Source organism: Triplophysa dalaica, chromosome 24, assembly GCF_015846415.1.
Source record: "Triplophysa dalaica isolate WHDGS20190420 chromosome 24, ASM1584641v1, whole genome shotgun sequence".
NCBI classification, from domain to species: Eukaryota; Metazoa; Chordata; class Actinopteri; order Cypriniformes; family Nemacheilidae; genus Triplophysa; species Triplophysa dalaica.
The window spans coordinates 4,393,387-4,419,177 of NC_079565.1; the positions used below are offsets into that span (position 1 = coordinate 4,393,387).

General features: G+C 44.5%; 1 protein-coding gene across 1 annotated transcript in view; it reads right to left on the minus strand.

Moving 5' to 3' along the window:
• Positions 1–25,791, minus strand: part of lrp5 (low density lipoprotein receptor-related protein 5) — a 55,701-nt gene that overhangs the window by 19,885 nt on the left and 10,025 nt on the right. The window contains exons 4-8 of the mRNA XM_056739611.1: positions 23,720–23,917; positions 21,001–21,197; positions 19,028–19,159; positions 15,666–16,062; positions 15,421–15,592 (exon numbers count right to left, since the gene is read on the minus strand). Of these exons, the coding sequence (XP_056595589.1) occupies positions 15,421–15,592; positions 15,666–16,062; positions 19,028–19,159; positions 21,001–21,197; positions 23,720–23,917 (1,096 nt within the window). The remainder of the gene's footprint in view (positions 1–15,420; positions 15,593–15,665; positions 16,063–19,027; positions 19,160–21,000; positions 21,198–23,719; positions 23,918–25,791) is intronic.

The following is a 25,791-nucleotide window of genomic DNA, read 5'->3' on the forward strand; positions in this document are numbered from 1 at the left end:
AGAGAGAAGTTATCATTCCCATGGCCTTCACAGAAAGCACCAAGCAGAACAATCAGCAGGTTAAACAGTGGGAAAAAATCTGATATATACTATTATAAGGCTCCATTTTTTAGACAAAAAGAGATATTAAAAATCCCATGATGTTGGTTACTAAATGTATCACTTAATTCAATAAGAAAATGTTACTATTTAAATGACACTCAAGTTTATATAAGGAAAAAATGTTAAAACGTTTTCACACCAGTCAACTTGGCCAACACACAAGTTACACGTTATGATTTTTAATTAATCCCATTACAGTGCAATAAATCGAATTAATCCATAGTTCCCTTTCTGTCGGTCTCTCGACGTTGTGTCGAGAACGACAGATGGGGTTCGCCCTTGAGAACCAATCAACTCTGACTACTATAGAAAAGGCCAATGAAATTTGGCGAATGCAATTTGCATGCCGGGCTCCGCCCCCGGAAATCCGGTATAAAAGGAGGCCGGCGTGCAGCATTCACTTACCTTTTGTTCTTCAGAGCCATCGCTCATGAGTACAACTCAGGATTCAATCCTCTACAACTACACGCTGGTGCTACGACGTGTTACAGCGGATCGTCCCTTCCTGCAGCGACCTTCCCCTGGGCGTCTCGGCGGTTCCGGAGGTGTTAGAGATTTTTTCTAAAAGTCCTTTTCAGGACTGACTGAGCATTCTCCAGCGCGGCATGTCCCGCTGTTCTCTTGGGTGCGGCACCCTCATCGAGGAGGGGGATGGACACGATCGCTGCATTAGGTGTCTGGGCGTCCAGCACACTGAAGCAGCGTTCGTTGACACATCTGCCTGCACTGCGGGCAGATTGTCATTCAGAAGTTGCGGTCACGGGTGGCTGTCTTCCTACGGGAACCAGCCACCATTTCGTCTGCTACCCGGGCTGTGACATCTGTGGCTACGGCCCCGATGACCACCCACGTTAGCAGCGTTAGTGATACGGGGAACTCTGCGAACGTAAACCCGCCAGCCAAGTGCTCACGGGCCGATCGCACCCCGATTCGCTCTTCTGAACGTTCCCCAACCGGCGGTGGCATACCGTCCGGATCCTCACGCACACACTCGGAAACGATGTGTGACGTAGATGAGATGTCGCTCGCAGCATCGGAGGGAGACTGGCATCCGACTCTGCCGAATCCAAACTCCACCCCCAGCGGTCGAGTTCAGGAGGAAGCAGAAGTGATGTCATCCGTGCTAACCCGGGGATGCGTGGTTCCCGAGGTCGGTGCGCGGTGCAAACCGCGCCCACCCCGGGTGCCATGTTTTTCCCGGAGGTGCATGAGGAGCTGTGTAAAACTTGGAACGCTCCACTCACGGACCGTTCCAGTGAAACCAGCTCCGGCTCCCTTACTTCCCTCGATGGTGAGGCAGCCAAGGACTGCGTCGAGATCCCCCGGGTGGAACGTCCGCCTGCGGTGCACCTGTGCCGCGGACGGCTACCACCTGGGGGGGGATCGACCACTCCTACCGTCCAAAGCACGTAAGACTTCGGCATCACTGGTGTCGAAAGCTTGCGATGTTGCGGGCCAGGCTGCCTCCTCTCTCTATGCCTTGGCCATCCTGCAGGTCCGCCAGGCCAGGGCGTTGAGAGGGCTCCACGAGGGTAAGGCCGACCCGGGTATAATGCAGGATCTCCGTGCCACCGCTGACAGCGCTCTACGGGCGACTAAGGCGGCGGCACGGGCCCTGGGTCGGACGATGTCCACGGTAGTGGTCCAGGAGAGACACCCCCGGCTATACCTTGTGCAGAAGAGTGACAGCAAGGAAGTCCGCTTTCTTGATGCACTCATCTCGCAGGGTGGGTTGTTGGTAACACCGTCGAGGACTGCGCTCAGCAGTTTTTTGACGGCGAAGCAGACAGTGGCAATTAACCACATTTTTTTTTTTCACGCCGCGACTCGGCCGCCTACAGGCCTCCGAGATCTCACGTGACGTCTGCTTCCCTGCAACCCAGGACCCTTTCGACATCGGCTCCGGTTCCTGTGCCCCCACAGGCGGCACCCCGGAAGCAGAGGTCGAGGGGGAAACCTCCACCCCGTCAGCAACCTCCTCGCGAGAAGGGACACTGACGGGAAGACCCCAGGGAGAACAACATCGGGCCCGAACCTTCACAGCCACGGCTCTGATCGGTCGGTACGGGACGACTCCTGCCTCGTCACCAAAGCCGGGCCCTTGTTAGGGCTTGGCGCCCACTTACTCACTGAGTTTTCTGTTCTCCCCGGGTTTACTTGCAGCCGATCGCACACTCCACTGGACTGTGCTCGGCGAACCGACCTCACACCCTGGCGAGGCGTGAGGTCGTACACATACGACAGCCGTCACCACTCTCAAACCGACAGTGCGTGCCGTTGTCCCGCCAGGCAGGTACGCAGGCGGAGCAAAAACCTTCCCTCCGGGGACTCCCCGCGACATGGTTAGCTCCGCCAGCCGACGAACCACCCCCCGTGGGAATGATGAAGCAGACCGTCCCCTTGGTCACCCTGTCACAGTCCCTGGGAGCTCGAGAGCTGCCCACACTGTCTCGCTGGCTAATGAGGGCGGTCCGTCTTGGTTACTCGATCCAGTTCGCCAGAGACTCACCCAAGTTTCGGGGCATCATCTCTCCCTCTGTCAGAGGCAGGGACGCCTCCGTACTTCGGGTAGAGGTCACCACCCTTCTGGCAAAACAGGCATCGAGTTCGTCCCTCAAAACCAAGATGTTCAGTGGGTCACCACCCGCACTTCATCGTTCCCAAGAAAGACGGCGGGTTGCCCCCAAAGGCTGCGTACCCTGAACAGAGCACCTTCACAAGCTGCCATTCAGGGTGCTCACACAGAGGCGCGTCCTGACATCTATGAGGTGTCAGGATTGGTTCGTGGCAATCGACCTGAAGGACGCTTACTTTCATGTCTCGATCCTCCTCGACACCGGCCGTTCCCACGGTTCGCGTGCGAGAGGCGGGCATATCAGTACAGAATCCTCCCTTTCGGTCTGTCCCTGACCGCCCTTTCTCCCTGAGAGGAGGAAGGCGAGCGGGTACTAAACTATCTCAGCGACTGGCCTATCTTGGCACACTCGCGAGATCTGTTATGTACACAAAGGGACCTGGTGCTCCGGCACCTAGGTCGATTGGGACTCCAGGTCAACCAAGAGAGGGGCAAGCTCTCCCCAGTGCAGAGCATCCTCTTTCTCGGTATGGAACTCAGCTCTGTCACCATGTCGGCACACCTGTCCGCAGTTGTGCCCAACCAGTGTTGAACTGTCTGAAATGAACATTTTAGGCAGACAGCGGTCCCCCTGAAACAATTCAGAGGCTCCTGGGACACATGGCGTCCTCGCGGGTTAATACCCCTCGAGTTGATGCACATGACACCGCTCCAACACTGGTTTCAGAGTCGAGTTCCGAGGAGAGCGTGGCACACCGGCAGCAGGCGCATGGTGATGCCGCCCTGCTGCCGACGCACCATAACCCCTAGTCTTTATGACTTTTTCGACGGACTCAGGTCCCTTTGAGCAGGTTATGAGGCAGGTCGTGGTGACGACTGAAGTCTCCCTGCAGGGGTGCGGTGTAGTGTGCAACGGGCACGCAGGTGGGGTCTTGGACGAACCCCCGCCTGCGCTGGCATATCAATTGCCAAGAGTTGTGGGCTATGCTACTTGCACTGAGCAGGCTACGGCCTCTCGTGCGAGACATGCACGTGCTGTTCCGAGGACAGCACTATAGCTGTAGCGAATACAGATCGTCAGGGTGGCGTTCGCACACAGCAGCTAAACACAACTTGCTCGACGCCTCCTCCGGTGGAGTCAACAGGTGACTCGTTCCCTGCAGGCCACACACCCCGGGCAAACTGAACTAGACAGCCGACGTGCTTTCTCGCCAGTTTATGCCTCGTGGAGAGTGGCGACTCCACCCCCGTGCAGTCCAGCTCATTTGGAGGCTGTTCGGGTAGGCCCAGGTAAAACCTGTTCACCTCCCGTAACACCACCATTTGCCCGCTTGATAGTCCCTGCCCTCGGCACGGATATCCTTGCGCACAGCTGGCCGCGGGATGGGCGGAAGCACACCTTCCCCCCCCCAGGAGCCTTCTTGTACAGACTCTGTGCAAGGTCAGGGAGCAGGAGCACCAAGTGTTCTTGGTTACACCACACCGGTCTAACCGCACTTGGCCTCAGAGCCGATGCTCTGGACAGCGACTCCCCCTGAACCATTCCCCTGACAGAGGACCTGCTCTCTCAGGGGAAGGACACGTTCTGGCATCCCAGATCAGACCTCTGGAACACCCATGTCTGGTCTCTAGACGGGACGAGAAGATCCTAAGATGGCTACTCCCCCTATACGGCTGAGACCATCACCCAGGCTAGGGCCCCATCTACTAGGCGGTTACACGCCTCTAGACGGTGCCTCTTCTCGTCCTGGTGTCTTTCTCAACGAGAAAGACCCACTGAGGTGCTTGATCAGGATTGTGTTCCCCTCCTCACGAGACTGGAGACTAACATCTCCCTTCCACACTGAAAGTGTATGTAGTCGCTATTGCCACTCATCACGACTCAGTCGGTGGAAAGTTTCTAGGGCAACACGACCTGGTCACCAGGTTCCTAAGCAGCGAGAGGGCGGAATCCGCCTCATCTCCGCTCCATACCCTCTTGGGACCCTAAGTGGTCCTGGGGAGCCTCAGGGCCCCCCAAAGAGCCCCTCGGAGGTTCCGATCTTCCTCATAGAGTAAGACGGCCCTCCTGACGGCGCTCACTTCCTTCAAGAGGGTAGGGGACCACCGAGCATCCTCCGTGTCCCTGGATTGCCTTAAACTCGGCCCTGGAAACTCTCACGTTATCTTGAGACCCAGGCCCGGATGCGTGCCCAAGAAGTTCCCACTACTCCCTCCGGGGCCAAGTGTTGAACTTGCAGGCGCTCCCCATAGGGGAGGAAGACCCAACCCGATTAGTGTTGTGTCCAGTACGTACTGGACCGCACGCAGAGCTCTGAAGCTCTGACCAGCTCCGTGTCTGTTGGAGGACAGCAGAAGGGGAAGGCTGTCTCCAAACAGAGGCTGGCGCACTGGGTCGTGGACGCCGTTACGACGGCATTCCGATCTCAGAATCTCCCATGCCCATTGGCAGTGAGGGCTCACTCCACACGGAGTTTAGCCACCTCCTGGACACTGGCAGAAGCGCCTCTCTAGCAGACATCTGTAGAGCTGCGGGTTGGGCTATGCCCAAACACCTTCGCAAGGGTTAACAACCTTCGCGTAAACCCGGTGTCAGCCCACGTCCTGCGTGGCGACATGTAGGACTTGCATCCGGGGGGGCGTATGCCTGCGAAAGCACCTTTCCACCCTCTAACAGGTTGGGTCAGTGTGCTATTTACCTTTTCTTCTTACCCGAACACATCGCTAAGAAACTGGTACCTCACCAGCCTCCCTTCTTACCCAGACACTGGTTAAGAATAGGCATTCCATCCATCACCAAACAAGCACCCCCTGGGGGCTGGCTGGGCAGAGCAGCCTTCCCCCTTAGGCCGGGATACCATGTGAGCTATCACAGATAGCTCTAACCGGACTAGTGCTACCGGACGTCTGTAACACCCCCTCCGTGGGCTGTTCCGTCTGATGTATCCTCATGAGAATGGTTCCCACTCCTGGTAACCCATGAGCTTCCCCAGGTGGGCCTCCACCTCGCGGTTAACTACTCAGTCCGCACGTTCCATGCGTTCTCCTCCAAGGACGAGACCATACCTATATCCACCATATTCCTCCCCACGGGTAGGAGGTGGCCTCTGTAGCGCTTCTCTGATTAAGAGTCGCGCTTACCCGGTGTAAACTGATCTGGACGGCCTCTCGCCTATAGAGAGCTAAGGCCCCGTCCGTGAAAGTTACCGGTCAGGGCTGTACCCATCTTTCTCCAAGAAAGCTCTGGAACCCCCCGACCACCACACTGGAAGGTTACAGTCTCACGAAAGCTTCGAGATGACACGCCCAGGCTTGTTACCGTCGCTTCGCTAGAGATTGTGACGCGATACAGCGTTGTGGCGTTTTCCATAGGCAACCCCATCTGTCGTTCTCGACACAACGTCGAGAGACCGACAGAAAGGGAACGTCTTGGTTACGTATGTAACCTCAGTTCCCTGATGGAGGGAACGAGACGTTGTGTCCCTTATGCCACGAACACGTATCGTATTCTGCTGCAGTTTGAGAGGTCTCAGGCTCTTCAGAACAAAGGTAAGTGAATGCTGCACGCCGGCCTCCTTTTATACCGGATTTCCGGGGGCGGAGCCCGGCATGCAAATTGCATTCGCCAAATTTCATTGGCCTTTTCTATAGTAGTCAGAGTTGATTGGTTCTCAAGGGCGAACCCCATCTGTCGTTCTCGACACAACGTCTCGTTCCCTCCATCAGGGAACTGAGGTTACATACGTAACCAAGACGTTTTCAATATACTACATTTGCTTTTAACATCAAACTTTTAGAAGTCACTACATTGTTCATTTCCATAATATTGTACATGAGACAATATCTTGAATGGAATCCATATGCATCTTCTGGTGAATGATGCTTAGGAAAGAGATGCTTGATGGGAGCTTGATTAATTGTATTTTTCGATAATTAATCATTCTCTTTTAACTTAAAATGCCATCCTCAGTTTTATAATAAAACAATACCAAAAAGGACCCGACGAAAAAGTATCCATAGTTGCATTTCATTGCCACCTCTACATTTTAAAAATCTTCAACCAAACCTCACAAAAATTCTTCTATCCCGTTTACTCATTTTGTAAACAAGCCAACATAAATAAAAACATCAACATCCTGTGGATATCTTGTATGCTTTCATACGGCCAACCCTTTTAGTTTGGGAGAGTCTCACACGCCCAGACTTGAGGAGCGGAGCTCTTATGTTTTGACAAAGAGGAGTAAGATGAGAAGGTCAAACTGTGTTGAGAAAAGTAGTCAATTTACCCAACGCTCCTAAACGGCACATTTAAGTTTATATTACTGCAATAAAACAGTGGAAACAATATTATGAATCAATTTATCTTCTCGCCGAGCACACAATACCAATGTTACGAAGTACGAGATGATAAACTCTCTCTTTGGCCACCAAAAACAAATATAAATCTTCATTTTGGTGAAATGCAAGACCAGGCTCACTGTTACAGCACTCTTTACGGGAATTAAACGGCATGAATACATTTGGGAGGTTACACTAACAATACAAAAACTGAACCCGGTAATGTAATTTAATATATACAAGCAATTCTGAAAAAGGCCGGACAAAAAAAGTCTATACAAACATTCTTTTAACCTCATAATGATTCATTACATTTATATATATGATGATAATGATATTCTATATTCAATATGATGTAATTGTTGTGAAAACCTCTCTTATCTTTCTTCTAAGTATTGCTCTGCTATGCCCCTGAGATCCAGAGGTTTGTCTAACCGTACTGTAAAGCTACAAGTTGAAATTGTATCTCAATTGCCTGTAAACCCAGAAACAATTTGTTTTCTCTGGGGACATATGGGATACATTGCTTGCAGATGAGTCGGCAGCTGCTGGTGGCATATTACCGCAACGCTGGTCCAAAAAAACAGGGAAAACCTCTGCTGTGACACGTTATTAACCAGCGGACCTCTCCAGAACAGGAGCGGAGCGCTGGTGACTTCCCCCTTCAACACCCGCCCGCTGACAGATGTGGGACGGTGATGCGCGTCCCCTCAGGAAATGAGACAGACTGTGGAGGCAACGGAGGAGCTACGGAGCAGGAACGATTATGAGACATGAGTGAAAGCGAGCAGAGGGGGCCACAGGTCACACTTTTAACCATACCTCAAGGCTCACTTGTAAGACAAAACAGAGCGAGTGAAGAAATAAAGGCGAGTGAAATTAGGGAGAGCTGGGAAATCTAAAGGAAAAGTAGATGTTTGTAGATGATGGAACATGGAAACTGGTTTGTTGTTGGTTCAAGTTGGTCATTAGCTGACTGACCGACTACCATTTTCCAAAACCAGCTGGACCACCTGGGCGGTGGTTTTCTGCTGGTCTGAGGTGGTCTATGAGCTTAAACCATCTAATGTCCAACTTACAACAGCTAGTAATGTTCCCTGTTCCAAAACAGCTACCCAAGCAACCTTTATTTTTCCAACAGGGTTGTCTCTGAGTTCATAACCTTGTGGAGGTCTGAAAGAAGGAGCACATGGGAGCATTAAAACCAGCACTATATTCCAAACAAAAGCTAATGGTTCTACTTTGTTCGTTAAATGTCAATTTTTCTCAAAGTGTTTTACACCCCCCGGTTAAAGCACACATAAAACGCTTTTCCCACACGTAACATATCACCCAATTAATCACGCTAAAGAGCCATTTCAACAGCTTTTCTGCTCTTCATCAAAGTGTATCAAACGCTCGGCTTGCCTGTAAAGATCCTAAATTCGTGGGTATTTGTTTTCCCAAACAAAATTAGTTCGCGAGTGTAAGAATCGCTGGATTGTGTGCACAGCACTGGCCACAGGAGATGGAAAATATTACGCACGTCAGGTGTCTTTTATACCCCTATAATTCAAGTCAAACCGTGTATCCTTGGAGCCTGAAACATCAGAATTTAAGAGCTCGTAGAGAAACAGCCAGCAAAAGCAACAAACTGTTACCAGGCAATTAACCATAAGACTGTTTGGCTTGGACTTCCACTGGCTGGATTTGGCCCACTTTGAAAAACCTGACTTTTAACGGACCCACAAATTTGCAATTCTGTTGAATTTGGGAGAATTCTATTAAGAAAACAAAAGCTGAGACAACTCACTGGACTTGTACAGCGAGCATCGGTCAGACATTACAAAGGAACACCTTTTCTGTCCAAACTTCAACTACACAATGAGGGAAAGAACAAATAAACAAGATCCACATATTGAAGGCCAAGTTCTACCTCAGATTAGATGTAACAATGCCTTATAGTTTAAAATAAATCTGAAAATAATTTTTACATACGTTAATACGATCAATATATATTAGTGGTGGGCATAGATTATTTTTTTAATCTAGATTAATCTAGATTAATTCCAAGATTAATCTAGATTAATCTAGATTAAAATGGCTCATTTGAATTCTGCCGAAGGCATTCAGAATATGTGTGCTACCCAAATAATGACTAAAAGTAAGTCTTTGAGAACGGGTTTCTCAAGCCAGGTGGCGCATTAGACCAGGGGCTCATCTCCTGTTTCCAAAATGCATCACAAACTGCTTGAGAAAGCTGTTCTACTATGATAATTGGTGATGAAAATTAAATTATATTCAATAAGATGAACTTGTGTTTACTTCCGCATTAGCTAAGGGATGATTTGCGTTTAGGTGGTACTTGAGACTGGAAGAGCTCCTACAGTACATTTACATTTAGCAGACGCTTTTATCCAAAGCGATTTACAAAGAGTGAGGGAGCAACAAGCGATATGTCATACAGGAGCCATAATACATTAGATCTCAATACAAAGTTACTGGTTTCAACTAAAGCTAGACCTCTACCTGTTGAGTGAAAGTGTTTTTTTTAAACCAATTCCGCATTGCACAAGGTGCAAACAACCTTAGTCTTGTCGATGTTTCTATTGGGAAGCTTCTTAAAAATTAATATTCCCTGAAGCAAACCCGGCGGCTTCATAGCTGCATCCATGTTAGCACGTCACGTTTGATGCGGTAATTTCACAGTAACGTTATGTTGTGTTCAGACCAAACGCGAATGGCGTGTAAAGCGCGAGTGATTTATATGTTAATGCAAAGAGCCAATAGACCTACTTGCTGCGCGAATCGCGCGAATGAAGCCCTGGTTATGAGATGAAGGTCAAGCCCCATTACCTAAGTTTATTTATTTTTAGCTACATTTTTGGGCTTTTTGCCATTATTAATTATAGGACCGTGTAGAGAGACAGGAAGTTAATTGGGAGGAGAGAGGGGCCAGGACTCGAACTCGTGTCTCCCAGGGCACAATTGCACCACATGTCTGGAGCGCTGTCCACACAGGCTCAGACTTACCCAAGTTTCTTACTTCTATCCTCCTTCAGCATAAGATCTAAAAAAGTTTTAGGATCCTCATTAAGTGCAGAAACTGGTCTCCAATCCACCTGGGAAAGAGGTTCTCATGATGTCCTCCAAACCCAAGCGAAAAACCCATCACAAACCCTACATAAACAGACCAAAGAGCTGCATGTGAAGCTTGCAGCCACTTCTAAACAGCTTATTCCACCATCACCGTCCAAATCGAAACAGCCCTCGCTCTGACGGGCCCTAGATGTGCCGCTAACTCAGACAAAGGACACATCATTAGCATGGCCAATGTTTTAGAAAGAGGCCCCTTGACGGAAAAAAAACCTGCGCAAATCAAGTTTCACGGCTCCTGCCGGCCACAATGTGCCAGGGCCATTAGATCAGCGCTTTGGGGGACTTTAAAGAAAAGCAGTATTGATCCTCTTCACACTTATTTTTTAGCCAGCATCCATCAGCGGACAAGGTCTGGGCCACCTCGCATCGGATAAAAGCGTTCTTTCAAGCCGTTGCTTTTTGTTATCACACTGTTGCCATACTGAAGGTCCATCAAAACGCACTTCAGGATTCATTGTAGTCTAATGACTTCATCATGAAGAACTAAGACTTTTAGGGGATTGAAAACGTTGCTAGACGTGCTATTTTAACATCAAACATTCATCTGTTATAGGATATACAACAGGTATTTATTATAATAATTAGGTATTTACCAAAAATACACATTTTTAGAACCAACTTAGTTTGAAGACTAGGAAAATGAAAAAGCACACGACACTTTCCATAAATGGTTTTATAATGCAACTAAAAAAGACACGGGCCAATTGAAGAAAGTAAATCACTGATACAATTGTTTTAAGAGAAGAAAACGAATAAAATCTTGATAAACTAGTCAACCTGCTGATCATCTGACCCATGCCAAACCTCTCTAAAGCACTGAAAAACTAACCTATGACTTCAACTTAACCCAGTTTACAAACTGAGGTCCTCGACAACACTTCGTTCTCGGCTTGAGACAACCCCCCCAAAAAAGCCCTCCTGTTTTGTGCAAGTTCTGCTTCACTCTGTTCTACATATTTGCCTTTATGGGAACCCAGAGGGCACCATGGCACTTTCCAATCGGGGCCACAAAAGGCCCTGTGAAAGCAGAATCTACATAATTGCCCCACAAAGCAGGGGACTTTCTACAGCAGGGACGGCATATCAGTCAAGCGAGTTATCTTAAGCATCTCTACACTGAGGGGTGAATTAAGGGGGTCCGCGGCAACTTCTAAAAGGTTCAAAGGGGAGGGGTAAAAAAGGGGCGGGCTGCTCGGAAAAGAGGCAAAAACAAGCGAATAGAGAGAAAGAAGCGAATGCCCACAATTCCCATACTGTTTAAGCAAAAAACCTTCTCGTGCAAGCGGCAATAATCAGGCCTCCTTTCAGGAGTGCGGGACCAGAGATGAAAGAGGATGTTGTTGGCACACGTTCAAAAGCGCGATCTTTCAATCGCACGTAAAAGAGAACGCACCACGAACCTGAAACGCCAGCTGGAAGTCCGTATGCTGAAGGTGAGGACATTTCAGGTGGTTAACCGCAATTTCAAAAGTGCCTAGATGTTCTTACGTGTAGTCAGACTGTTGTGAACTTGTATAAATGAAAACAAGTTTGAGTGTCATTTTGAGTAAACAAAAGAGCTTTATAGTAGAAAGAAAGATTTAGTTTGTCAGTCAAAAGTTTGGATACATTTATGAATTTGTTGTGCGTAATATTAAAAACCCTTTTTAAGATACAAAAAAAATGCTTGAGTTTTACATTTTTAAATGGATAAACCAAACTGGAGAGTGAAAAAACTCTAAAAAAAAAAAAGTTTAAAAAGCATCACGTAAAGCACCTCAGGAAACGCTAAATAAAATGTCCAGAGTCTGCAGATACAATCTGGACAAATGGCAGTGGCTTTTCTCAACTCAACTCAACTCAACTTTATTTATATAGCGCTTTTTACAATTTTCATTGTTACAAAGCAGCTGTACATGAGACACATTTAATACAAGTATGAATTCTAAAGCAGCCCCCCCGGCCAGGCAGATAGTGCAAAACAATATGCAAACGGTGGTGAGGAACCCAAAACTCCCATCGAGAAAAAAAACCTCAGGGGAACCCAGGCCCAACCAGGGGATTCCAGTTCCCCTCTGGCAAAAGCTGCTGCCTCTGCACAAGCTCATCAGTGCTTGCACAACAAGGCTTAATAAAAATATAAAAATTAAAGATTATCATTAACAATCTAATAATAATTTTCAAGAAGTTTTATTAAAAGATAACTATGTCTGATAAATATAAGACCTGACTTTTATTCCAAAAGATGGAAAATAATAAAAATCACTCAGAGACATTTCAGCCATCCTTACAAAAACATTCTGGCCAGAGGCAAAAGTTAAAATCACAAAAACTAGCCAAGTTAAAGCAGCAGCACGGTCCCATCAGCAAGACTTTTCCTTTCACAAACATGAAAAATGAACAATGGAAATGTAACTCGGTCCAAAATGCAATTCAACTTTGAGAAAGGTGAAAAAAGACGTGTTAAGGGGGAAAAGCAAGAAGGCGAAATGAGGCAGGAAGAGGAGGGAGGGGAGGACCCAAAGCCTCCATTCCTCTATTTATAACCATTCAGGCATTGAGCGGCCACATTCCAAATGCCAGAAGGCACTTTTCAAAACTCCTCATTTAAAACTTAATGTTGTTTTCAGCCGCCCTCCCATCAAAGAAAACGGGACCAGCACGGTAAAAAAAGGCTAAGAGTAACATGTAAATGTGATTCTGTTCTATGGCAGTCCAAAATCAGCCAAACAAAAAGGCCAGCTGAGATGAGGTAAGCGTGCATCAGTATGCATAAAGAGAAAATCTTTAATGAGAAATTACAAATGGACGGGCCGCGCTGAAACTCAGGGCGATTAGCACTTCAAGGGCTTTTCTTCCATTTGGAGGGTAAGTGGGCCAGCTAAAGAATGGCCTCCGCCTCCATTAAGGTGTATCTGAAGAACCCTTATGAGAAAAGAAGAACAGAACGCTTCTGTCAGCTGCGGGGAGTTTGGGGAATGCGGCGCAGTCACCCAAAAGTGCATCTGGCAGAGGGGTGGGGAAGGACCTCCCCAAGGGTTCACCTCTATTCTGTGCAGCTTTTGTGCTGAAGTAGGCGGGGGGTCAAGCCTGAGCATACGACCGCAGGGTTTCCCTCTCCCCAGCCGGGCTATTTGTCGGACAAGAGGGAGAGAGAGAGGGTGTCCCAAATCCTCCTTTAGGACACTTTCACTGGAAGGAGAATTTACAAATTAGTTTTTTTCCAAAAACAAAACTGTTTCACTTAGATGGGAATAAGATTAAATCGAGAACAAACGGAGCTTCTTTAATGTTTTTAGCTTGGATGTGTCTCTTTTGGAGAAATCTCACCTCTCACTCAGATCTGACTGCAATCAAAAATCGAAGATTTTAAGATACATTTACACATTTCTGAGGTGTACTAGTCACACGAGATCTTTACAAATCTTAACTGTGTTTCAAGAGTACGAAAGACATCTTGATTCTAGAAAAAATGACTAACATAACTAATATGCTTTAGTATACGAAAAGAAGGCTTTAAACTAGGGCTTCACAATATCAAAAAATATCACATTTTGCAATAACACTGTCAGATTTGTTTTGTCAAACAAAGCTGTTCACACTCAGAAGCGTAACATCTCGGTTGCGAAGTAGTCACAATATACTACTTTTGACAAAAAATGTGTTGATATTGCGTTACTACCATACATTTAGCAACACTATTTTTTTTTTACATTTTGCCTTTAGAGTCAGAAGGGTTGCAAACACCCTGCGTGAATATTTTAAGTTTAATTTACTGTCACAAAAAAGAAAAAAAAGAAATTTAACATGACCAAATCTAATATAACCAAAAGATAATATCGCAATCGTAAATTCTTTTGGACACAATAATTGTTTAGTGAAAATCTGACATAATGACATCCATAGATGGTTGTCAATCTTTCAAGCTTATTAAAAGTATTTTCAAGTACAATAAATTATTATTTTTACTGATTTTTGCAGGCATTATTGTATAACAGGTTGTTTATAGCATGATTGAGAATGATCGCATTTTTCTTTAATATTGTGCAGCCCTAATTCAAACCTAACAAAAGGACCTTCTACAACAACTTAGAACAACATGAGAACACTCTCAGTCAATTTTACGAGGCTTCCGTTAAAACAGTTGTGATAACCGCACAAATATAATCGCCCAAGGGGAATTTTTTTTTCATAGGAAGTAAAGTTGTAAAGAGAGTACCAGCGTTCACAAGTCTAGAAAGGTGCTGCACGTGGACTTCAATGAACGCTTGGCCTTTTACCGAGCACGATCTGTCAGCGGGAGAGTCCTAATCCGCAACTCATTCAGCCTGGCTTTAACACAGGAAACACCACCTCGCACCTTCCTTTAACGCCAACAAAAAAGCACCTCTGCATCTCAAAGACATTGTAAAACGGGTACACGCAAACAAGGACTCGATGTGGGTTTAGGCCAGCCTTACCCTGCCGTTCACCCACAGTCCGCCTGTCTTCACAACAAACGGAACAGCGGGGAACCGGGCAGCTTGAAAAGCCCCGGGTTACAAACAGGTTAGTTGTGATGCCATTTTCCAGGGAGCTTTGGTGGCTTTGAACGGCTGCAACCAGTAAACGGACCAAAGCTGTCGGCTCATGGGGGTTCTGTGCCTCAATAAATAAAAGCAACCCTTTAAAGATGTCTAGTTTGAGTCCTGAATAAACTTGTCACACACTGGTTAGATTTTTCACTCAGATAAAGTATTTCCAGAAAGTACAGAAAGACATTCTCTAATACTGAGAGAAGCATGTCAGGGAAGGTTGTCGACAGTCAGCGTGAGAAGAAAAGCAAACGAGAGCGAAAAAAAGAGGGGGAAGTTTCCGTAGCAGCCTTTGTGTTTACATGACAAGCTTTCAACTATACAGACGGATTGAAAAATGGCTTTCTAGATATTATGACACCTGGGGACCTGTGCCTACAGGTAGCTGACTAATTACACAATGCGAAAACCTCGAAGACGCCCCGATCGCAGAAACCGCGCCACAAAAAAAAGGGGTAAAATGACAACGTAACAAAGCTAGGAATGCAGTCGAGTGTCAGCTATTATAGAGAATGGCAGTCAAAAAAACAAAACAAAAAACAGGAAATCTTTAACAAATATACTCGACGTTTCACAATGTTTGGCTCAGCGAACAAAAATAGCGCCAGAACTGACCGGATGTCTAATGTCAATTTTTTTAGATTTAGATTTCTGCGCAATAAACCCAAAACCAAGACCAGTGAATCTGAATCTATACCACAAACTTAAGATTACCTCAATTTTGTCCGTCTTTGCATCTCCCCAGTACAGCTTTCCTGCAACGGAATCTACAGCCAAACCATTGGGCCACCCAAGCGAAGTATTCAGCAAAACGACACGTTCTGTGCCATCCAGGTTGGCCCGTTCGATTTTGGGTATCTCACCCCAGTCGGTCCAGTACATGAACCTGTATAAGTGAGTCAAACGGTAAGACATACGAACTCGACAGAAATGAATTGCTCTTAAAACCAAACACGTACCCATTCACAGGATCCAGCACGATGGCTCTCGGTTCGTCCAAGTTCTCCGATATGAGCACACGTCGAGAAGTGCCGTTGAGTCTGGTCACCTCGATGCGGTCAGTGCCCGTGTCTGTCCAGTAAAGGTTGCGTGCCACCCAGTCCACCGCGATCCCGTCGGGATGGTCGATTTCGTTGGTGATCAGCGTTTCAGCATCACTTCCGTCGATGCGGCAGCGTTTGATGGCCCTGACCTCGTCATCCGTCCAGTAGACGTAACCCTCCACCGGGTCATAGTCGATAGCGATTGCATGGCGGATGTCTCGGACTTGCAGGACTATATCCGTGAAGTCGGGTAAGTCCAAAGAGATTCGTCGGAGGTCGGTGCGGCGAGCCAGCAGGAGGACCTGTTCGGCACCTGAGAACAAGATTCATATAAATTACATTTTTAATGACTTCGATTCAGAATGAATGTGGCACTTAAATATCATAGATGATTCGCAAATATTCTGACCTCCCTCTATGAGTTTGCATTTGTGGATAGATTTAACTTAAAAAAATGTGTGACAGAAGTAGTTAGTAGCACCGACTGTGTTGTTGGAAAACACATTCCACCATTACAAAACCCACAAGCCAGGTTTAAATGCCAACTGTAGAATCCATCCAAACCCAATCTGTGGAAGCAATTAGGTCCAACCTTGTCCTTATTTAATCTCCCTTTGTAGCAGACCACGCTCCAGTACCCACTACACCAGCTGCGGTCCACGGCACCCAATAAGTAGTGACATCCATCAGCACTGACACCAATAAAAGACGAGAGAAATCGACTCCTCTATGGTTTTCCTTTCTTCATTCTCAATTCTTTCACTTTTAATTTGTCCCTCATTTCATTAAAGCGAGCGTACGCCTGACAAACCCAAACAAATGCTTTCAATTTAGCCACCCAAGCTAAACAAACAAGAGGTGCGCGCACGTTTTCTCATGCTAATCCGCTCTCCTGCCGGACCCCTGTCAAATTCATTCCTGCCCTCTTCTTGCCAACAATCAAAGGGCGATACAGTGAACTATTGCTTAAGCTTCCTGATTGGTTGTCAACTTTTCAGGACAGGTTGCTTAATCCTGTAGTCAGAATCTGCTCTTGGTTCATCTGGCCAGATGACTTCTCCTTCGCCATTATGCAACGCTGGACAGCCTATGTTTCACCAGCACCGCTGGAATGAGAGCTTATGAATGCATCTCATTGTTTCCTGGCCTGGGAATACATTGCTTGAAATTTGAGGGAGTTTAAAATCCAAGTTGAAAGAGCAGAAAGGGGCGAATGTATTTTTTCTAATACAAGAGCAATGTGTTGTTAACAGCCCGGGTGAGCAGATACACGGGTGATGGACAATACAATTTTATTCTGGGGTAGATGGGAAAATATAAAGAAAGCCAGTACATGAGGCTCGACAATTATTTTCAACAGGTGCAATGTATTTATTTTGGCCTTGTGAAGGAAAAATCTTTGGAGAAGTCTTTTTATGTGTCTGGATACCTGGATAACTTGACTGTCCTTCAATGGATCCTACCCACATGACAAAGTACTGTAATATAATGTAGTATTTAATAAAGTGCATTGTGGTAAATTGTAGCATGATGTAGTATATTACAGTATTCACTACACTTCTTAATGTATACTTCCGTATTCTTTAGTATTAAATACAGTGAATTGATCAACTGTAATAAATACCGTAGTGTACTTCATTATGTACTGTGGTAATGTTAAAATCATTGTAGTAGGGTATATAGAAATTTCAGTACAGTAGTCAATACTTAAGTATACTTCAGTGCAGTTTTCCATGTGGGTACTACTTCCGACATTCTATCCTTCAGTTCTAAAGCATTCATTCAAAAACCTGAATCCTTATTAAAACAAAACTGAAGTTTTTCTGGCTTTTGAATACGAGCTTAAATGAAGATGCAGTGTGGAACAGACTCGCTCATTCACATCCTGGACACAGAATGATGCGCTTAATGCATGCGCTTATGCATTATTTACAGTCATGCACTCTGCGTCCGCAATACGGTGCTTCTGATGATGATCCTTCTAAAGTCGCGGGGATCTTTGCCTACCGTCGTTCAAAAAGGTTTTAACACAAAGAGAAAAAATATGTTATTTGTTTGACACAAAGTGCATTGCATCCATCCAACGGTTAACAAAAAAAAAGTTAAAGTGTATGAATTACGCACAACATAGACCGCTTTCAGTCTTTTAATCTAATATACTCAGCGAGTACCGTCTCTGACTAAATGCATTTTAAACAAAACCATAGACTATTGTCTAGTGATTATGAAAAATAATGAAAACATTGGAATGAGTTACTTCCTGACTGTTACCGGACACATGTATGCTGGATGGAGATTGACAGATGACAGCAGTAGCGGAGGTCAGATTTTCTTAATTTTGCTATATTGGTTTATTCCTCGCATAAAGCTATCGAAATACATGACATGGAATACAGGGTTTCCTGATAGTTAGTCCTTTTTGAATCTTAAGAGTAACATCCACGGGTAACGCAACGGATCGGATTAGAAAGGAACCCACCAGTTCAATACCCCATCCAGCACAAAAGACCTGTATCGGCCCCAATTTGCATCTCTAGAACTGATTCAATTGATTTATTCAAAAGAACCAAATCAAAAAGAATGGTTTGCTCACACAAATCCACCACAAATGTTTGTTAAGAACATTTTAAATTTACAAAGAAGCAATATTTAGCCAACAATATATTTTTGAACAGAGTACAGCTAGAAAAATGTATCCACCACTGATGTTTACCAGAATGTACCGTTCCTTTTTATGACCATCACTACACCAACCAAAACCATACAAGAAGTAAAGGTTTGTTCAAATGTCCAATGTCTGTGTACATTCCCCCAGGCTAATACAAACAAACGCACCTCCATCCTAAAAACAGAACTGTGCTTAAATACTTAAACCTTGGGCTGACTCGGTCAGTGACCTTGACACAATAAACCATCTCCCGAAACAGGTCAACTGCCTCATCCAAACTTAAAAATAAGGAAGGAATGCGCTAGATATCATGGAAAAGTTCATCATTCCTGACGGCTGAATCATAAGAGAGCGATTCGGGCAAAATCATAAAGGAGCGGCATCTGTCAAACATTAATCCATGTCATGGTCTTCCGCGCGTGCCGCATGCAACGTTTTCCGGATGCCCAGTATGCCAATATTCCAAAACCAGCTCATGAATAACCACAGTTCATAAAAAAACCACATTTTCACGATGAGAATGGGGACGATGTGATAAAGTTAAAAATACATTGTGTGACTCTTTATACATTTCCGTGTTTTCATCACATCGGTGTTAAATGATGGTCACCTGGTCTGCAGGTCTTCCCGTCCTCTTTCAGTTGAACCCCCGTTGGACAGGCACAGCTGTAGAAGGGCGGCACGGGGGAAAGAAGGCACAGATGGGAACAGCCTCCGTTTCCTTCGCTGCACGGAGTTTGAACTGTGGTGCAATGACAGATAAAGAGAAAAGTTATAAAACAGACGGTTGAGCGATCCTGTACGACCTCTCATTTAAAATAAACAAGTGTACATGAAGTAAACAAGTGAAGTGAACATTTGGCCACATATTCACCCATTTTGTTAAAGTTCATGAGATATGGGGTTCAATGATCCACGGCATTTAATGTCATTGTAGAAACAGGTCTGTTATATGAATAAACTTGGTTTGAATGCAAGAAGTGATAAATACAACTTTATAAAAAAAACTGTGAGATGTCACACATTATATATCCCCATTAGGTCATGATCTTTTCACCTATGAGATGACGGATTTAAGGAAAGAAATCGCATAACAGCAACCTCTAAACAATAGCAGGTGATGACAAAACTGTCTCTTTCCTGTTACAGATTTTTCCATTTCCGCTCAGCGCAGTCGAGACGCATCTGCTCTGTCAGGGAAATGCGCACGCCCATGACCCCGACCCTTGTTATCCCAGATCTAGCTGGCTCGCAGATGTGATGTCCGCATTGTTTGATGGTCAACACATTGTCTGACGGCCCACAGTTCACGGACACGCGAGGAATCTCACGCAATTTTAGAATACTGGCAGATTTTTGTGGATAAAGTAAAATTGAAAGTGACACAGGCAATATTCTTAATATTGTTTTTTTTGCACTCTCAGATTCGTGAGTTTTAAACGGTTGTATCTCAGCCAGATACTCAATACATCAATAGAAAGCTTATTTATTCAGCTTTCAGATCATGTAAAAATCTCATTTTCGAAAAATTGATCCATAAGGTTTTGTTGTCCAGGGTCACATTTGAAGTATTTTTTGCGTGTTTACAGTCAAAATATCTAAACATCCTCGAAGGGATTGTTCCCCTCAAAAAAATAAAAATTCTGTTGTCATTTTTTCACCATACAATGGAAGTAAATGGAGCGCAAATGTTGTTTGGTGCCCAACATTCTTCAAAACATCCTCTTTTGTGTTATGCAGATTTGCAGATTCACAGATTCTACAGGTTTGTAATGACATGACGGTGAGTAAATGATGACAGAATATTTTTTGGGGGTAAAGCGTAATGATGTCTCGTTTTTTTTTCTTGTTTTAACCCCATAAACCTCAAAAAATTTACTTAATTACTAACATATTTCTAAATGACCTACAAGATATGTCTGATATGTATATCGGATATAAAAAGTATGGTATACATCTTGTTTTAACAATGTTTTTTCCAAACATTTAATGATCATCTTTCCAAACTATCTTACAATTTTAATAAGTAATTGTTTTGCTCTTATCTCACCTTTATCACTACTAACACTTACATAGTTGTGTTTGCAAGCTGTTTAATGTTCCAGACCAACCCACATCCTCACACAGACACACACACACACACACACACACACACACACACAAAGGTGGGGGTTGCTCTGAGCTGGGACTGTTCCCCGTCTCTAGTGAGGAGCTATGTTTATTTGCTCAGAGTGGAATGCTGGACACTTGAAAAATTTCATTCCCTGAGTCCCTGAGAACTGCTCTCTCCAGATTGCCACAAACTTTTAAAAAGTCACAGTACAGCAAGTACTGAAACCAGAGCCTAAAAAATTAAACATGGAATGTAAAGGATTGCATGGAAACTCCATTTCCAAGGGAACTTGATTCTCTGATCGCAGTTTTGCGAAAGGATCTACGCCTATGTTTTCTGCTTCACTTCGGTGGATTTATGAAACGGTCAAAATGTGTTCACATTTATTTTTGGGGTTGGCCTGTGCGTGATAAACCCAGTTTGGTTTAAACCAGCAAAACCAGTGTTAGGAAGTGTTTTAGGAGACTCACTGTTGGGCTGTCGCTCAGAGCCGAGCACCTGGATGTCCATCGGCGCGTAAATCCCATTAAGAATTTCTCTCCGCTTCTCCCCGGTGTGCTTGTTACAGGCGTGGATGGAGCGCGTCTGCCAGTCGGTCCAGTAAAGCGTTTGGTTGTAAAGCGTGAGGGCGAACGGGTGGGTGAGTGACCCTTGCACAACTGCCTCCCTATAGACGTATACAAAACACATACATTTTAAATCACAACTGCAATAGTTTATCAAATAAGCGCAATGGGATTATAAATCCAGCACTTTTGGGGTGTATAAGAAACTCATACTTTCCAAAGAAAATACGGAATGCAAATTTCAGTCCAAACAATCAAAAACTGACATCTTTTTCAAACCCGTCAGGAAACCTGAAGCGAACACGGATAACCCCTTCACGATCTTGTTTCGTGGGGTGTGGGGGGAATTAAACAAATCAAGGCTGTCATCGACTTGCAAACCACATCTGTTTCGGCTGTTAGCAAGCAGTCGACACCGGTACAGCTGCCCTTATTAAGTGAAGTTCCCTCGGCAACCGGGAGTCCATCTGAGCCGAGCCTGTCGAGTTTGTCTGGTCCAAACAGCGGCCTTCTCATCCACCAGACTGTGCAACGGGCCGACAGCGGACATAAATAAATGTTAGCGGATCAAAGCCCCGGCTGCCTCAGAACCCTAATGCCGCACTATTCAGAGAAGCAGCGCTCATCAATCACGGAGCTATAGCGGGATGAGAGGGGATAAATTTTCCCGGGTAGGAGGCGGCGGGGGGGGTGCGTGAGCTTGTATGCAGGAGTTACAGTTAACATGTTGTTCGCCCCTCAGTTTTTAATAGCGTGTGACGAACTGTGGAAAGGAGGGGGTCGGCGTTCTCGAAAAGTAATTACAACCAGATTTTTCACAGCTTTTGACGTGTTGTCGGTATCGGCGGCCGCTTTGAAGGCGGCAAACGAAAACAGCCATTAAACAGAGGTGTCCGGAACAACAGACGCGAGAGCCAGGGCTTTTATTATTTTAAAAACGACCGAGCGTAAACGTTTGAAGAGAGGCGCTAGCAAATTTGTATTGAGGTGACAGGGAACAGAATCTCTGAGGAGCGTCTGTTCTTCGGCCAATTTTGAGCGAGGAACCTTAAAATAATGGCTTAATGCCACAAGTGTCATTAGGAGTCGGGAATCAAACCCGTGCCGCTGATTCACAAATCCATGAGAACTGCAATTACTCAAACCTGATTCAGTAGAATCTTTTCTGAAGGCCAACAGAACACAGCAAATGTTTTTAATGGGTTACGCAGCACAACTCAACACAGGAAAATATGGGTAAAAACAAGCAAACCTAAACATTATTAAAAAATATACAGGAACACTTTAATAAAAAAATTGATGTATAAACTGTAAAATTGTTTAATGTAGATAATGTAGTATAATGTATAGACCACATCAGAAGGCTTAAACAATGCTGGTCCAGAACAACTTCCGGTTTCAGTTTTCTTTACTAAAACAAAATACAACCAACAGAACATTTATATCAAAATGTTAAAATAATATATTTAAAGTATATATATAGGATTTAATAAAATAAATAAAAATCAATCCAGAAGTGCTTTTGGTCCAGTGTTTACATTTTGTGAAGTGGTCTATGCAGTATATCAATAAAATAAACTTGATTTCTAAATTGTCTGTAGAAAATTTGAAAAGTGCTTGGCCATACAAAAGTCCCCTCCGAACGGTTCCCAGGGCGTTGCTATGCCGTTGCTAGGGTATTCAGAAACGATGCTATTGAGAGACCACTGCAAGGCAGCTGCTAAGATGCTCCAGGTCAATGCATATTGGCAGAATATTCTGATCTTTACAAATGAGTGACATACCTCCTTCAATGCAAGTTAACACAATTTGTTTATCGGTTTGTAAAAAAAACTAAAGCTAGACAATCTGAAGACTAATAAGAGATCTGTCCTAAAGATGCATGATTTGATATATCATAAATACATGTGGTCAAAAAATAGGAGAGACATTAGCCAGTAAGTTTGTAATGTTCAGTACTCAGGTTTATAGTATCATTTTTAATTTTTTTGCTAAACTTGAGCAATAGTAAACTACAAATTAAACTAAGTACCGGCAATTTGTCCACACGATCTGCGGTAATTTGGTTGCCTTACTTGCCAGATGCGATGCATTCCTATTTAAATTGAGCCAAACAGAGCTCATGGAAAACTTGGATAAGTCAATGCATAAGACCGAATGCCAACGCAAGATGTGTGCACCAAAATGCCTTCTTCGTTTGCCTTTTTATTCTCTTCTTGCACCGTTTCACTTTAGTTTATCTTAAAAGACATTTCTTGGACTACATGCTCAGTCAGACTTCACGCAAATCCCACAAATCGACGACCAATGACAATCTCAGCGTGGAAGAGGGTTTGACTTACCTCTTAATTGAACCTGCTATGAAATCCTACATACACTTAAGAATTTGTAACTCTTTGGTCCAACCATGACTATAACGTCAAGCAAGGTCAAGTTAAAGCAGTAAATGGTGCGGAGGTCAGTTCGAGTTTAAAGTAAGTGGAGCAGGAGGAAGTCGGGAGGGGGTTTTGAGGCGAACTAATGCACAAAGCCATGGCATTCAACCCATCATCTGAACAATTAGAAAAATACAACATGACAACAAGATGAGACAAAAAAGTGAAGGCGAACGTAAAATACTGACCGTGCAGTGCCATCCAAGTTGGCCTTGTGAATGAAGCTGAGCTTGGCATCCGCCCAATAAAGCTTCTGCTCCTCTAGGTCAATAGTCAATCCGTTGGGCCAATAGATTTCAGTCTTTACGATGATTTGTCGACTGGTACCGTCCATGCCCGCCCTCTCAATTCTTGGCTCCTCCCCCCAGTCCGTCCAGTACATGTACCTGAGAAGAGTTGAGGCATCAGTCGGTTTCCATTCGCTCAGTGGAAACAACAAAGCAGGTGGCTTGAATCGAGCCATTTTCAAGAAGTATAGCATGCAAACACAAACACAGTCAAAACAATCATTCACGGTGTAAGATAGAGCTAGCAATGGTTTAAATATTGACAAGAAGGCACTCAAGGTTAAACAACATAGATTTGGAGGTAGACTAAACAACAGCCGAGCGTTTCAAGTACAGGGCTTTCTCAAAGCAGGCCGAAGAAACGCTATATTTTCCAGAGACGGTCTCGCTTATGGTACTTCATGCGAGAATGCCACAAAGCAGCACTTTAACCCAAGCACACTAGCTTAGTTTAAGTAATCTTGTCACGCAAAATAGAAACCTTCCACAAAGGCAACCTTGCCAAACTAGGCATCTTCGAAAAAATTGCAGTCGATATATAAAATAGTTATAAGAATTGTTTATGTTTTGTAAGTTTCAGCTATATCTATCTGAACAATTTTTTTATGATTTTTAATGATACGATATTTAATGATAAGAAAAATATCTTCGAAAACTCACAAGACAATTATCTCAAAATACAAAAATCTTTTTTTGAATTTTCTAGAAAACATGATCTCTTAACGGGACAGTTCACCCAAAAATATAAATTCTGTCTTCATTTTCTCACCCTCGAATTGTTCCAAATCTGTATACATTTCTTTAAAGGAAAGATATTTGAAAGAAGGCTTGTTACCAAACAGTTCTCGGCCATCACTCACTACTCGTTTATAATACTCAGTAATTTCCCTTTATGGCATTGTTGCTAAATTAAGTTACATCATTTCTTTTATTTAGATTTCAATGAAAAAACTATAATTTATGCTCTAGCCAAACAGTAGATAGACATCAGTACTGATCTGAAGATATGCTAAAGCAGCAAAAAATTGTGATGTACTGTGAAGTACAAAATGTAAAAGTGCATACATGGCCCAACAATGTTATTTCTACAGGGCATTAACTGTTACATGCCTTCTTAAACATGAACAATGGTCTGTTCATACTGTACAGGGTCACGTGTGTGAGTCTAGCTATTTACTTAGGTCATGTATGGCATATTAGATGAACGACTGTTTGTACTCCTAAATGACAGATCTCAAATCAGAAAATTATGTTATGGTTACGCAGCCAAACCACATCTGTAATGTGTCATATGCGAGTCAGCGTTGCCTTATCAACACTAAAAGCTCCACACAGACAGCTGTACTTTGCCGCTGGCCAATAGGAAAGCAAGAATTAAAGATAAAAGAGGCAGCGGGGACAACTGGAAAAAAAAGGGACAAGATGCAATTACTTAGCTAACGTGTCGCCAACGGAAACGCTTAGATCGAACCTCATGCCAGCGAGGAGACCAAGCATGAAAACTCGACCACCCTTTCCTCCCTTGAGACGCATCTTATTAGCTTCCAACCGTTGTGCTGCATTTTTCTCAATTAGGAAACATAGCACAACACCGCTGCCAGAATCCGTCCACTGGCAGAACAAAGAGTTGAACAATGCGTGTGCTAGGTAGAAATTAAACCGGAGCGACAGTGAATGAACGTAACACATACAAAGTCACTGTTTCAAAGACAGTACGCTGAAAGATATACGAGTTAATAAAATAAAAAGTTCCCAAAAACAACGTCGCCCTCATGTCACTCCAAATAAAGGAATAGTGTTTGTTTTATTTACCACTGAACTTAAAAAATATAGAAAGTGTTTCTAAACTCTTTCTATATACAGAAACAAATTCATTGCATTTTCCCGTCCGTTTTTGATTGACAGTTATATCGGCTCTGATCATCGGCTGTTTTTAACTGTTTTATTGGCCGATAGCGTGAAAATTGCTTATA